The sequence below is a fragment of the Phalaenopsis equestris genome, unplaced genomic scaffold (assembly GCF_001263595.1).
Source record: "Phalaenopsis equestris unplaced genomic scaffold, ASM126359v1 Scaffold000692, whole genome shotgun sequence".
Taxonomy (NCBI): domain Eukaryota; kingdom Viridiplantae; phylum Streptophyta; class Magnoliopsida; order Asparagales; family Orchidaceae; genus Phalaenopsis; species Phalaenopsis equestris.
The window spans coordinates 185,819-201,876 of record NW_018165132.1 but is presented as its reverse complement, the minus strand read 5'-3'; the positions used below and the strand labels follow the sequence as shown (position 1 = coordinate 201,876).

Sequence of the window (16,058 nt, the reverse complement as noted above, 5' to 3'; positions counted from 1 at the left end):
TTCGTATCCCCAGCAAGTCCTATGAGTTTCGCTAGGCCAGCCTGTAGATGAAAATATAATGACAAATTGCTGCTAAATATCAATGCACTGAAGAACAAAAGAATAAAAAATGAGAAATGCGTCAATTTAGTCCATTGACTCTTTGCAATGGTCATTTTAGACCCAGAATACATAAAAATGTCAACTTAATTCCCATACTCTTTTAATATGGGTTGAAATAGTCTCCACGACGAACTAGTTCAGCCCCAATTTAAAGAATCTGGGGACGAAATTGGCATTTGTATAGACTTTGGACTAAAATGGCCACAATAAAAAGTCAGAGAACTATTTTGTTACATTGCTCGAACATGTAAATACTTTACAAGCCCACATAAATATAAGTCTCACAAACATGGCGATCATTTATTGGCGTGCACCCAACTGGCGAGACCCATCCACTAAGTGCAGTTCAACAAGAACTTGCCCATATTTGTATCAATTTACAGCCAGGATAGCATGGAAAAGTGGGTGACACCGAGGTTAGCTAATAACATCTTTAAAGTTAGCGGCATTTACATACAAATCACCCACTTTCTATGTATTTACATATCTAACACCTAAACTATAGCTTTTACATTTATAGCAACAATTTAACTTTTAAAAAGTGAAATGCATGGGTAAGATGACATGTATTTAAAAACTGAAGTTTAGGAGTTAGATACGTAAATGCATAGGAATTAAGTGAAATGTATGCAAATCTTCCTTTAAGTTATCCTAAAATCTGGATTTGAATGTCGCATGCATCAATTTGATACCTTGACACTAATAATTCTCAGATAAATAAATAAATACATAAATAAAAGGACATGATCTAAACCGTTCTCCAAAAATTAGCATTGAAATGGACCATGGTGTCCCAAATTAACACTTAAGCCATTAAAATATACTTCAATGGCCAAACCAAAATGCCTAAACACTTTCCTTTTTAAAACAAAGTTATGAAGTTGGCAGTTATACAACACCAAATCTCTTAAATAAAAAGCTTGAGTATAACTTTACTTAAATTTGGTTGGTCTGGATGGGTTTCATATAGTCACAAGATTTATTTTGAGATGAGTGGAATATAAATTTTGATTGATTACTTGCATATTACACATTCCAAAATATATTCAATGGCTACAAAGTACAAAGTACATAAAATGTTTTATTTTTACCATCACATTAGTAAAAAAGAAGTTGAGGAGGCTTTAAAGAAAACCAATGGTGCAAAATCTATAGGACATGATAATATTCCAATTGAAGTGTGGAAATATAAAGAGATTTGGGAGTTTCTTGGCTAACTAAACTCTTTAATATTATTTAAAAACTAAAAAGATGCCTGAAGAGTGGAGGAAGAGTATTTTGGTCCCCATTTTTAAGAATAAAGGAGATGCACAAAAGTGTGCAAATTATAGAGGAATTAAGTGGATTTGTCATACTTTAAAATTATGGGTAATTAAACATAGGTTAAGACGTATTATAAAGATTTCTCTTAATCAATTTAGATTTATGTCGGGCGGGTCTACCATGGAAGCTATGCATTTATTGAGAGATTTGATGGAGAAGTACAAAGTTATTACGGAGGATCTACATATGATTTTTACTGATTTTGAAAACGCTTACGATAAGGTTCCAAGAGATATCCTGTGGAGAGTTCTTGAAAAGAAATGTGCTCATATGACTTATATTCAAGTCATTAAAGATATGTATATTAGAGCCGTTACTTGTGTTCGAACATAAGGAGGATTGACCAAATATTTTCCTATTTATGTTGGATTACATCAAGGATCGGTTTTAAGCCCATATCTTTTTGCTTTAGTTATGGATGGTCTTACAGGAAAGTTTACAAGAGAATGTACCTTGGTATATGTTTTTTGTTGGTGATATCCTTCTTGTGGATAAGATGAGAGAGAAAGCTTAGGAAAACTTGAATTATGGAGGTCTACAATGGAGTCTAAAGACCTTCGTTTGAGTAGAACTAAAACTGGATACATGGAATGTAATTTTAGTAGTAGTAGCTCTAGTGACAGAAATGTAATTATGGGTGATCAAATTATTAAAAGGTGTGTGTTGTGAAAAATGTGACGGCAATAAAACGAAAAACCGGATCGAGAAAAAATTCGCAAATCAAAAGAACACAGATTTACATGGTTCGACAAATTACCTACGTCCATGGAGTTGCAGAGGATTTTATTTCTTTAATGGATACACCAGTCGATCACCTTGACGATTACAAGAAAACTCTCCTCCGACCTCCTCTCTCCTCTCTCCTCTCCTTCGACCTCCTCTCTCCTCCTTTACCCGTGAACCACCAAAGAAGAACGAATCGCGGGGAAGAGGGAAGTCCTCGGAACAAGCAAATGGCAGAAAAAACGAAGGGAGAACTTGGAACCTTACAATTCATTTTTCTTCACTGTGAGCCAATGCCTTATATAGAATTGCGAGGAGAGAGCCACTGTTTAATCCAATCTCTTCTGTAAGCATTTAATGGTGGCATGCAAGCATTTAATTTCTACAAGTGGACATAGGCTCCATTAAAACTAACAATTTCTCACTTGGAGACAGGTACATCAGCTGCATCTTCTACTGACTGCACCGTCATTTTCCTCAAACGTAATATCCGCCACCTCTACAACTCAAATCTTTGTCTTCATGCTAGAAGACCAACTAAAGTCGAGTATGACTTCAATTTCTCAAGTGTAACACCCTTAGTCAACATATCAATAGGTTTCTTGCTTCCACAAATTTCTCAAGTAGCAACTGTATCTAACAATGATCGAATAAAGTGATATCTGATCCGAATGTGCATGGTCCTGGATTGAAATGCTGGATTTCTAGCGAGGAATATGACTCTCTAACAATCACTGTAGAGAGTGCCCTTTTGAACCTCCTTACCCAATTCCTCTAAGCAACTCTACAGTTATATCATCTACTTTGCAACCTCTGACACTGTGATATTCTCAGCTTCTGCAGTGGATAACAAAACTGTCTTCTGTACATTAAAACCCGATGACACTGCAGTACGACCAAGAGTATAAAAATAATCTGTAGTACTCTTCCTACTATCAATGTCTCCAGCTAAATTTGCATCGGCATAGTCTTGTACCTATTGACCTCACTTTTGGTTGAGGTCTAGTCCCTTCCTTGAAGCCTAAGATCTAACGGTAGGATTTTCCTATTGAATACTCCTAGAAGACTAGTAAAGGAACCCCCATCATTAGAAAACCTAAAACTCTTCTTTGCTTATCTTGAAGTTCCATATGTTGGTTCTATCCTCTAGTACTCAGTAGGTGAAAATATGGGGGAGCTCAAGAAGAGTCCCCATATGATTGTTTGGCCTCAGGGTTATATCTGGGTAGTGTGGTCTTGGTCAGTCTTGCACACACACACTTGATACCCCACACTTTCACTTTTGGCCTAAACCCTAACATATACATGCTTAGCTTGATCCCTTACTCTTTTGGAAACTCATGTGGATGGTCCCCTAAACCCTTAGCCCTAGTCTAGGATTTGGATAAGACCAACACATGGAGGATCCATAGTGGGAGGTCCCTTGGTCTCATAGCTCAAAAAGTGGTAATTTTATGATTAGTATCCTCAATTGATCTCATCCTACCTAAATACCCAATTTAGCCTTTTACCCCCAAACTTTCTCAAAATTACTTAAATTACCCAATTTTGTCCAAAATCATCTCAAAATTTTTTAAACCACTCAAATTGCCCAAAACATTTCAAAATTTTCAAAATTCTCAAAATACCCCCAAAATTGCAATAATTACTAAAACACCTTTGGTGGCCCAATAATTCCCAAAACCTCTTAAATCATTACAAACACTCCCAAAACCAATCTTGACCACTCATGAAGTCCAATTTAACCAATTTGATCAATTTTGACTAAAATTCCAATTTTGCTCTTCAAGGCCCAATTACCCCAAGTTACCCCAAATTTCCACCAAATTGATTCCAAACTTCCCCAATTTCAATTCCAAATCAAGACTAACCATGTTTAATCCCAATCAAAACCAAATTGAAGCTCAATTGAACCCAGCCTCAAGCCCAATCCCAAAATTACCAATTTGACCATAAACTCAAATTCCTTCAACTTGTACCACATAATTAAATCAATTTTCCCAAGTTTCAACCAATTTCATCAATTTTGAGTTCCAAACTCCTCATAACATTTCCCTTGATAAATTTTAGCCCTTAATTGGCCTTAATATAAACTCAAACCGCACCCAAATCCCACCTAAGTCAAAATCCCCAATTTTGCTCTAAAATCAAAATGTCACCAAATTGAACTCCATAACTCCATAATTTCTAGCCAATTGATGCCCAAATCTCTTCATCACAATCTCTTGGACCAATTTGACCAATCACTTGACCCAAATCCTACCCAGAACCCAACCTAGACCCAAACCTAAACCAAAACCCCAATTTTGAACCCAAACTCTCAAATTGGCTAAACCACTTGAAATTGACCAAATGATGGTTACCACAGCCAACATTTGAGCCCTAGGAACCAGGCTAGACCCACCTAGCCCAACCTACATGAGCCATGGACCAAGGGTCCCTTGAATTAGGGGATCTCTTCCCATATTTGGCTAAACTAAGTAGAAACTTGTCACCAACCATCAAACCCTCAAGCTAATCACAATTAAGACTCCCCCTGACCTCTCTGAGCTAGCTAGCCACCACCCCACCTCTGGCCAGCCACCCTACTCACCGAAAAACTCAAATCCGAGCAGATTACTTCACCTTTAAACCCAAAACTGAACTCATCCACTGTGGCACTTCCCCAATAGATGCTTACGCCGCTCAGCCCTCCACCTCAACCTTCTTGCACCAGCCAATTAGAGCCTGAGCCCTCCCCTTGGCCGTGGCTATAAGAAGCTCCATTTTCAACCAACTGAAAAGTGGCCAAAATCTTTGGGGAAACTCTGTCAATTTGGTTCCAAGCCTCCGAGCTGTCTTGAGTGCATCCCAACCATTTTCCCTTATTGAAATTCATTGTCTAAGCTCAATTTTGAGTTCAAATTCTAGGGGGTTTTCTGTCACCCCATTAAACTCCACCAAACCTCAAATTAAACCACCCAAAAGCTTCCTCCGACAAAATGAAGAGGTTCCCCATCGAAACCCTCCCTCTGTTGAGCACTCTAGCCCACTTCTAGACCAAGGCCCCATCACCCCTTGATCGAACTCTTGCCTAGGTTCAACCTCAGCTCAAATTAGTGCTTGGAGGAGCTTCGTGGAGTCACAACAAACGTCTACAACTAACCCAATCGAGGCCGCACCTCTTGGGCTAAGGTATAGTTTACAAACCCTAAAATCGTGCTCGGCTTCATTAATTGTGAAGAGAATGTTAATTTCAAATGTATCTAGCCATATGGATGTGTTCTTCTCGATTAGATGAAGTTATAGGAGCAAACTGTGAGTGATTTGGTTGAGTATCGAGCGAGATCGAAGCGTTTTAGTGTGGACGGTTCTCAGTTTAGAATAGATGGGAACGATGAATGGATGCCGACCATTTACGCGTGTATCGATCCAACAGCGGAGGAATCGGACAAGGAGATGGTTCATAAAGTGCGATCCGCGTGGCAGTGGAAGCGGAAGACGGCGTCGAATGGGAGCGCGTCGCGTGATCTTTTGGAGCCGCCGAGGATCTAGTCAGCGTCGCGTGGATAAGTAGAAGATTAAGGATATTTTTTATTTAATTAAATTCAGAAACTTCCAAAATTTATAACTTGGTGTAGAAAAATCATAAAAATAAAATAAAATACTCCCTTGCTCAGTGAACAGAGAAGAATATTGTGGAATAAAAATAAAAATTATTTATATGTCTCTAATTTTTAATTACTTAAATACCCTCTAGACTATTTTAATTTTCATTAAGTAAATATTATTCACCATGGCTTGAAAGTGTAGGGGTTGATTCCTCATGATAGTGAGGATGTCTCCTGATTTTTTTCAAGGCCAGAGGACACCTCTAGCTCTGAACCCTAATTTTCAAGTTTATTGGCCATTTTTTTATTAAATTAATTATGTAAATTAAAATATTAACCAGAAATATATGAGGATTGTTTTGGTAGGTTCTGTGTGATCAGATGACTCTAGAAAAAATATAAAATGTATTTTAATAATTGTGCATAATTTTTTAGCTAATCAAATGACTAAAGTTTATAAAAAATTAAATAAATATAATATTATTCAAAATTTAAACAAATTACTTCCACACTATAAATATGAGTCATTTGAACATTTTATAAAAAATTTGAAGTCCATTTGAGCTATATTTAATACTAAAGTCTATTTTTCAAATAAAATGACATTTTTGCATTAAAATAATTATAATAAATAGACCACAATTAGGAAATTTATGAAAAATGATTTTCTGAGTTCCTTGTGATCAGGGGCATCTAGCAAAAATTAAAATTATTTTAAAATAAATAGTTCATTTTTTAGCTATTTTTAAATAAAAAATAATAAAAGATAATAAAAAATTGTTAAAATATGAAAATGCACCAAATTGTTCCTAATTGTTCCCTGACCAATTGGGACCATTTAAAATATTTTTTCTAATTTTTCTAATTTAATTATATATTTTTAAAATGCTAAAAAGTGTATTTTTCTTAATTTTTCATTAAAATAATTATAATAAATAAAATAAAAATCATAAAAATGAAAAACTTGCTTCTCTGAGTTCTCTAGACTCGTGGAGATTTAATATAATTATAAAAAAAATTTTGAAATTAAAATATATTTTATATTTAATTAATCACTGAAAACAATAAACAATTATAATAATTAAAATATAATTTAAAAAATCATGAAATTTTGTCCAAGTGGTCCTTTGACCTAAGTGAACCTCCAATAATTTTTCCATAAACATAAAATTTACTTTAATTAGTTAAATAAATTAATCTTGAAAATCCTATTTTGAAACTAAAATAATTACATTAATGAAATAAAAATTAGAAAAATCATATTTTCTCCTCTTATGTTTTAATTGACTCATGAGTGGGGTATCATAAAAATTTTAAAGTCATTTAAGTTGTATTTAATGAGTTATAGAGTGAAGAGTCCTAGAGGAAAAATGGTAATTTTAATATTTTGATACCACAATTAATTTTTAGGTTAAATCAAAGGGTAAATGGATAATTTTGATCATAATAAACTTCTTTTGATGTTTAAAAGATAATGGGTTAAGAGATAGAAACCAATTTGTCACATTTTCAAGATAAGGGTAAAATTATAATTTTATAATTGTTATGAATCGCAGGTTAATTCTATTGGATGATACTAAAGTAGTGGGCTTAAACTAAAAAGATGAAAATTCACCTATTTGAAGCCCCTAATTGGTGATTAAATGATAGCATGATCCTTTAATGAGTATTGATCTCACTTAAATTAACATTTTGATTATTACAAATCTAAACTCGAGATTGAATTTAAGGACTTTGTAGTGAGCTAGGTTTGATATTTAAACTTGTTTAATGAGGATTAGAAAAGAGAAATATAATTAATTTATGAATACTCTTAAAACACTACAAGCTCATCTTTAATGATAGATACAAGATCCTAAATAACTTGAGTTCGCACTAAGGGTACCCGTTTTCATAACTCTTAAGTAAAATATCAAGTGAATATTTGAATACCCCACTCTCGGGATGACTAAAATATTGAGGTTCACTGAGCATAAAGTGTATTAAACTACTAAATCTTAATTTAACTTCGGATGATTAATTGAACAATATAATAAGTTTAAATGAACTTGAAACGTTTCAAAAGATTTTAAAAGTTGTTCAAAGTTATGCCCCGAAAGCTTTTAGAATTCTTTGGATACTTTGAAGGATAATTGAACTTATTATTCTTTATTCAAGAAAATCATTCATTAAAACTTTTAAGGATTCACCAAGTTATGTCTCGTGACCCGTTAATCCACCTAAATCAATAAAAAATACCCTGCACCACTTATTCGATATTAATTGACCTAATACTCAAGGATTTGAGTCTTCCCTAAGGTATTTAAATCCTTATGAGCAACTGTGAATATTTGTTTTGCCACATATGGAGCATCGAACTTGTGTATGTTTGAGGTCTAGGTGGGTAGGGTAATGATGATAATGCTAATGTATGCTAAAATGAGGGATACAATGTAGGATTTAGAATAGTATCTCATATCATGAGGACCTTTAATAAAAGGAGATGATAAGGGCCGATGGTACTATTCGACGACGCTTGAGAAGATGGTTGCCCCCGATACTCTTAGGTTGTCTGTAGTCCTAACTCGATTAGATTGATTAACTCATGGACTGCACCACTCTACAAAATATTTTTAAACAAAAATCTCTGTTGCATGGTAATTAAACTTTATATGCATAAAAATTAAATTTAAATGAAAATTTATAAAGTTCCACGGTTAATCGCTTGGATCGAGGTTAGGACTACCTTCCATAGATTATCGGGTTGGCAGTTCTTACTCAATAACAGGAAGCATACAGTTCAACTTTGAGCCTCCACCATTATCAATGTTTTACACCCAGTCTCAATCTTCTACATGTGATTACGGGTTTTCTTTTACTTGTGTTTTCTTACGACTCGTCTTCCAACTTTTTTTTCTCGTACCAGATATTCTCATTTACTTTCCGGTAATTTATTTAATTCCGACAAATATATTCTATTTTATGATGTTAACCATGTAGTGGAAGTAGCGAGAAGATAATAAGTACGCATTTATATTATATATTGCAATTTCATTCCTTTTATAAAAATTTTTTACTTGCATTTATTTACTTTATATGCAAAACAAAACATGTTTTTAAAAATTAAGCAACAAATTAAAAATACAACAACAAAATAACAATTTCATAATACGCCCTCTTGAATTTATGGGAGCCCCTCGGATGATGCAACTCTCGGTTGCTAACGAGATCTCCTCAATTTAAATGAGCTTAACAACTCGCTTAGACTAAATAAATTCAAGAGAAAATGGTGGTACCGAAACGAAGGAATCGTGGGATCCTAATCGGCTTCACTCTAATCAACTTTAACATCCCCATAATGCTTGAATAAAACTTGTCAATTAAACACACCTGGTAAAACATTTTGAATCTTTAGTGCCCGTTTGGGGCAGATTATATAGGTGCGGCGGCGTTTTGAAAACGTCGCCTAGCTGTTTGTTAAAAGCGTTTGGTAGGGTGTTTTAAAATAGACGATAATCGCGTATATTTTTTCCTTATACTCATCAAACGTGAGGCTCTTCTTGCGTTCGGCGTTTGTTAGGGTTCGATTCCGGAGGTGCCCCTGCGATATCTCTCTCGCGCTCTCCCTCGCCATCTCCTTTCCTGATTTTCTCCTTCGTAAACATCGACTCTTCTGGTAAGATCTATATGCCGCAATGCTTTATGGTTGTTCGATCTTCTGTGGTTGGTTTTTTCATTCTTCGATCTGGCCTATATTCGATTAACTTCACTTTCTTTGCAAGAAATGGTTTTCTTTACGATTGTCTTTATGATGCCTTTGTTGGATTAGGGTTGAAAAGCGTTGATGGAAATGGGGGAAATTTTGGTTTTCTTAAATTCTTTCGTGAGTTTTTTCAAAGACCAACAATTCTAAGATATTTTCGTGAGTTTTTTCTGAGTTTTTTTTTTTAGGGTTTAGGGAAGAAATGTAGATGAGCAATGCGAGAAATTTTGGTTCACAATATGGGAATCTTTGTTCTTCCCGTCCCTGTTCCTTTATGCAAACTATTTGGTTCGAAAAATGGGATTTGTATACAGTGTTGGAATGTGCTTCAATGCGTTCTTTTTATATTATTCTTAAAGGAATCAGTGGGTATCGTTACACAGTTGGAATTGTTTCATAAGCATTTTATGTGGTTATTGAGGGAATGAATGCAGGGGGAATCCTTATATAGTTCGAACTGCTGGTTTTCTCAGGTTGACAGTGCAAATGACGACAAGCGTAGCCAGAATCTGAAATTAAATATTTTAATATTTCTTATTGTAGTTGTACTTGAATTTGTACTTTTTTTTTTATCTATTCTGGTACTCACGAGAGTGTGAGAACTGTATCTCATCTTTTAGAATTGATCTGTGATGATCGTATGCTTCTGCAATATATGTTTTTGTTCTACCAATGAGATATTCTGAATAAGCTGTCCCAAACAGTTTTATCAGATAGAGGCAAGAATGTTATTTAACCACCAATAAACTAATCTAAATAAGTTGCCCCAAACAGCAAGGCAGATTATTCTGATAATCTGCAGATTATCATAATAATTTGTTTATCAGCAGATTATAAATAATCAACAGTTGCGCTAAACAGACCCTTAGACTTTAAAACTGGTACTTCAACGAGAAGATCGGAGCAAAGTGAAGCAGATAGAGGGCAACATTCTAAAACAACAAGTTGATCTACCACAACAAATCTCTTTCCTTAGAATTAAATAGCAAGACATAAAATTTCGAGGTTGTCTACCTAGTGCAACATAAATCCTCAAATTGATCTTTAGACCCTTGCACAATTATGTTGTGCAAGTTAAGACCTAACTCATTTTAGAATTCTGAAGTTGTCGTTCGTTACGACATAAATCCTTATATCTTCTAGGTTATTTATATGATTATGTCACACAAATATAAGCTCTAATTAATAAAATTGACAGGAAAAAATATTTGATAATATCTCTTTGAAATTGAAGTCAAACCATATGATACCATGGGAAGTCACCAAAGTTCTCAGAATTTGTGACAACCCCTAGTTTTCTTCCTTTTGATTCCATAATAATGTTCTAAATTTGAGTCTTTCTCATTTGACACTCCTTTGCCCGACATTTGAAAAGTCCTACCCTTTGATATCCTTGAAGACAATATTTTCTGATCTAAATCTAGAGTTTTTTTAGATGACATCGGTCATTTAAGATGTAATTAACTATAGAGGTTTGCCCTTATAGGAATCTTTATAACCCAGCTTAAAATAAACATAGTCTAATTGTTCATATTAGATAGGGGAATTTGTTGGTTAACTAAAGATTTCGCAGACCAAAACGGAAGTCATATATTTTTTAGTTTATTTAATCAAGCCTCACGGATAAGTGATCTGTCTAATGTTGTGCTCGTTTATTTAAACTATTGTCTATATGAGATTGGTTTGGTCTCGTATTTACAAAAATAAAATATTACTTCTAAAATTATAACCATATACATATATTAAATTAAATATCATCTTCCAAATTCCCGCGACCGACGCTACATTCATGCTCTTTCCTGAGAAACAAGCAGATTTTTGAGGATCCTCTTAGGTATCTCAAGATCCACTTCACAGCTTCTCAATGTTCCTTCCCTAGATTACTCATGTATCTGCCCAGAAAATTGGTGGTAGTCCAACGTGCAATCTCATGCTCGTGACACGCTCATTGATGGTCATGTTCATACGCTCTGCAACTTTATTTTATTGTGGTGTCCTCGGAATGGTCTTCTCCATTCTGATACCCTGAGTTGCACAATACTCCTTGAACCCACCATCAATGTACTCACCACCATTGTCAAATCTCAAAAAAATTCAATTTTAGATTTGTCTGTCTTAACCATGACGTTCCAAGTTTTGAACACAGTAAATACATCAGATTTATGTTTCAAACAATAAACTTATACGTTTCTTTTGTGGTCATCTATGAATGTGACGTAGTAACAGGAGCCTCCAAGAGATGTCACTGAGGAAAGTTCCCACACATTGGTGTGTACAAGTTATAATTTTCTTGTCTTTGACATTCTGTCACCTTTTAAGAAACTGACATTCTTCTGTTTTCTCATAATGCAACTTTCACACATGCCGAGATCAACTAACTTCAGTTCTGACAGCTTGTCTTTGGACTGAAGCTCTTTCATGTCTCTCTGACTCATGTGTCCAAGCATGCAATGTCACATGTCTGATGTGCTCTCTGTAACTATAGTATCAAAACTGTTAATTAAATCAGTAGTCATATACAGCGTATCAGTCTTCTTATCCTGAACCAGTATCAGTGCTCCTTTAATAATCTTTCAGATGTTATCTGAGAACACTACTGAATGACTACCCTCATTGAGCTGCCTAACAGAAATTAGATTTTTCTTCAGTTCAGGAATGTGTTTGGCCTTTTGGAAGATCCATTTGTTTTCGTTAAGGAGTGTAATTTCAACATCTATCATCCTCAACACATTCAAAACTACTCCATTAGTCAGGTACACATTCTCAAAGTCACCTGAAACATAGTTTTGCATTAACTCTTGATAGGAAGATGTATGAAAAGAAGCCCCTGAGTCCAGTATCCAGTCGTCAACGGAGTTGTGAACTGCAAGCAATAGTGCACCCTACACTTCTTCAATTACAACATTAATACTGTCGTTCTCCGTCTTCTTAAAATTTTTGCAATTCATTATGTGGTCAGTTTTGCAACAATTTCAGCATGTTGTTTGCTAACCAGGCTTTGACTTGCTCTTGCATCTGTGCTTTGATTTGATATTCCTTTGTTTGAGTTCATGTCCTGTGATCTACCTCTAGAATCAACATTCAGTGTCGAACTCGAACCAAAGTCTCGTCAGAATCTTTCCTGTGCACCTTCTCAGCCAAAATCAAATCGCGAATATCATCATATTTCAGCTTAGATTTACCTGCAGATTTGCTAATTGTCATCCTCATAGCTTCTCAGCTATTTGATAATGAAGCCAGTAATATCAGCGCGTGTATCTCATCGTCAAATTCAATTTCAACAAACGACAATTGATTTGTGATAGTATTAAAGTCATTTAGATGTTGTACAACGAACGTACCCTCTGTCATCTTCAAATTGAATAAATTTTTCATCAGATGCACCTTGTTATTTGTCGATGATTTTTCATAAATATCAGCGCATGTATCGCATTGTCAAATTCAATTTCAAAGGACATTAATTGATTTGTGATAGTAATAAAGTCATTCAGATGTTGTACAACAGAGGTATCATCCACCATCTTTAAATTGAATAAATTTTTCATCAGATGTACTTTGTTATTTGTCGGCGGCTTTTCATACATATCTGACAAAGACGCCATGATCTGAAAAAGCCGCCATGAGATCTGTAGTGGTCCTCTCTTGTGTAACTGATCTCGACAGGGTCAATCGAATAACTCCCAGAACATGTCGATCCAACAGATTCCAATCGGCCTCATCCATCTTCTCTGGTTGTTTTCCCAGTAATGGAAGATGAAGTTTCTTCACATAGAGGTAGTCATCTATATACATCCTTCAGTAACTAAAATTTGTGTCGTCAAATCTCTCGATCCCCAAAACATTCACTTCGTCTCCAGCCATCGTTTTTCCTCAGATCTGAAACCACGACTTTGATACTAATTGTCGTGAAAAAATGCGACGACAATAAAGCGAAAAAACGGTTTGAGAAAAAATTTACAAATCAAGAGAACACAAATTTACGTGGTTCGACAAATTGCTACATCCACGGAGTTGCAGAGGATTTTATTTCTTCGAAGAATACACCCGTCGATCACCTTGACTATTACATGAAAACTCTCCCTCTCCTTCAACCTCCTCTCTCCTCTCCTTCGACCTCCTCTCTCCTCCTTTACTAGTGAGCCACCGAAGAAGAATGGACTGCAGAGAAGAGGGAAGTCCTCACCGCAAGCAAATCGTAGAAGAGACGAAGGGAGAACTTGGAACCTTACAATTCATTTTTCTTCACCGTGAGCCAACACCTTATACAGAATTGCGGAGCGACGGAGGGAAGAGCAACCACTATTTAATCCAATTTCTTCTGCAAGCATTTAACAGTAGCGTGCAAGCATTTAATGGTAGCATGCAAGCATTTAATTTCTACAAGTGGACCTGGGCTCCACTAAACCTAACAGAGTGAACGTTTTAGATATCTCGGGTGTATTGTTCAAAGTGATGATGATATAGATGGGGTTGTTACCAGTAGAATTCAAGTTGGTTGGTTGAAGTAGAGAATTGCTTCGGTCCTATTATGTGATATAAAGGTATTGCTTAGGCTGAAAGGAAAATTTTATAAGATGGTGGTGAGACCTGCTATGCTCTATTATGTTGAATGTTGAACTTTAAAAGAGAAGCATAAAACTAAGTTAAGTGTTGCCGAGATGAGAATGATTAGGTGGATGATTGGCTTTACGCTTAGAGACAAAATGCGAAATGAATATATCCGTGATAGGGTTGGTGTAGCTCCAGTGGCGGACAAAATGATAGAGAGCCGTCTTAGATAGTTTGGTCACATTAAACGTCGACCATTTGATGATCCTATTAGGAGAGCAGAAGTTTTAGATTCGACTTAAGTTAAAGAAAAGCAAAGGTAGACCTAGGAAGGTGCAGGGTTAGACCTAGGAAGGCTTGGGTATATTGTATAAAAAATAATCTTAATTTATTAGAATTAAATGAAAATAATATTGTATAAAAAATAATCGTAATTTATTAGAATTATATGAAAATAACACACTAAATAAGACGCAATGGAGAAAAAGGTTTCATGTAGCCGACCCCACTTTGTGGGACCAAGGTTTTGTTGTTGGCTACAAAGTACATTATGACCAAACATTGATCCAAATTTCCTCCCATAACGAGCGATAACGCCTTCGGAGATGACGATTTCATGGCTCACTTACATAACTATTTATTCGCATACAAACAACAGCATGAACTCAGCATGAATAAAATGGAAATTTTCTGCCCAATTTTTTCCATAAATACAAGCAAATATAAGGATTTAAAGTTCAATTGAACCGATCGAAAACTTTCGAATCACTCACGAGCATAACAGCCTGCCATGCACACGATCTTCAAGATTTAGTTATACGATCCGAAAGAAAGTAATATGCAGCACCAACCATATGAAAATAAAGCCAAATACCAACTATGATCAATCGATAGAATCTTCACCAAAAAAAAAGAATGAAAGAGCGTGATAACACCTTGTTGACGGCCGAGCAGACGAACTTGCAACCGAGAACGATGTGGCTAAGTAGGATGGTGAAATCGCCCTTGGATTCCGAGTACTTCGTTTGCTCATTGAGCACATACCTTGTAATGGTCATCAGGTCCGTCTGACGAGCATCCGCCGCGTGATCCATGTCGCTTGGGTTTCCAACAACCTTCTTCTTTCTCTCTCCCTCACTCTATTAACACAGGAGGATTGGGAGAGCAATGGACGACTGTGGTGTAGTCTAAAGGAATGGAGGGGGTTATACTCGGACAGAGGAAGCTTGGAAGGACGCGTGGCGGCCACGCGAGAGCAAGTCCGGTGAGGATAAAGGACATTGGCCGCAATTTGGTTGCAGCAGAGCAGACGAGCTTTTTGTCCGCTAGCGTTAACAGATGACGGAGTTGCGAGGAAGACGACGGCATCGAGTTACTGTATTTTAAGTTTAGGTGTTTTTAATATTACGGTACTATTTCACATCTAAAACATAAATAAATAAAAGAAAAAAATTATAGAATTAAGCTTTTGACTATTTATTTTAAATTACAAGTGGATTAATCTTTTTTTTCAAAAATATTATATTTAATTTCTTAATATGTATGAATTGGAATAAATATATGATATTATTATGTGTAGAGTAGTTGAGATGATTGATGATAATTATAAGTTAGGTTTGGAGTAGTTTGTAAAATATATGAATTTAGAAAAAGAGCTGATAAGTTTATATATTTTGAATGAGATGATAACTCAAACATTATCTTTTTTTATTATTAATTATGATATTTCTTATAACTAGAGAAGATGTTGATTATTTATATATCACTTTAAATATTGTTGTTTATATATATGAGGCCTGAAAGTCAAATTGTACACACCCAACACTTTAGATTCGTAAATGCATAAAAAATAATAGTCTGTCGTATTAAGATCACATGGTCCATTTTTGTTTCTATCTCCTTTTTCCTCTCTCTGTCTTTCTTGTGAAGAAGCTTCTCTGGCTCTTAGTCAACTCTCCTTTGCTCTTCCTCAAATCCTATAGTAGCAGCTCAGTCATACTTGCTCACTCCCATTCTCCCTACAAACCAAA

At 35.4% G+C, this 16,058-nt stretch overlaps 1 protein-coding gene across 1 annotated transcript in view; it reads right to left on the bottom strand.

Moving 5' to 3' along the window:
- LOC110030272 (fructose-1,6-bisphosphatase, cytosolic) overlaps window positions 1–15,392 on the bottom strand; it is a gene marked incomplete at its 3' end in the record, with an annotated part of 66,591 nt that extends 51,199 nt beyond the window's left edge. Inside the window, 1 exon segment of the mRNA XM_020732907.1 lies at window positions 14,964–15,392. Coding sequence (XP_020588566.1) covers window positions 14,964–15,122 — 159 coding nt within the window.
- Window positions 15,393–16,058: the final 666 nt, after the last annotated feature.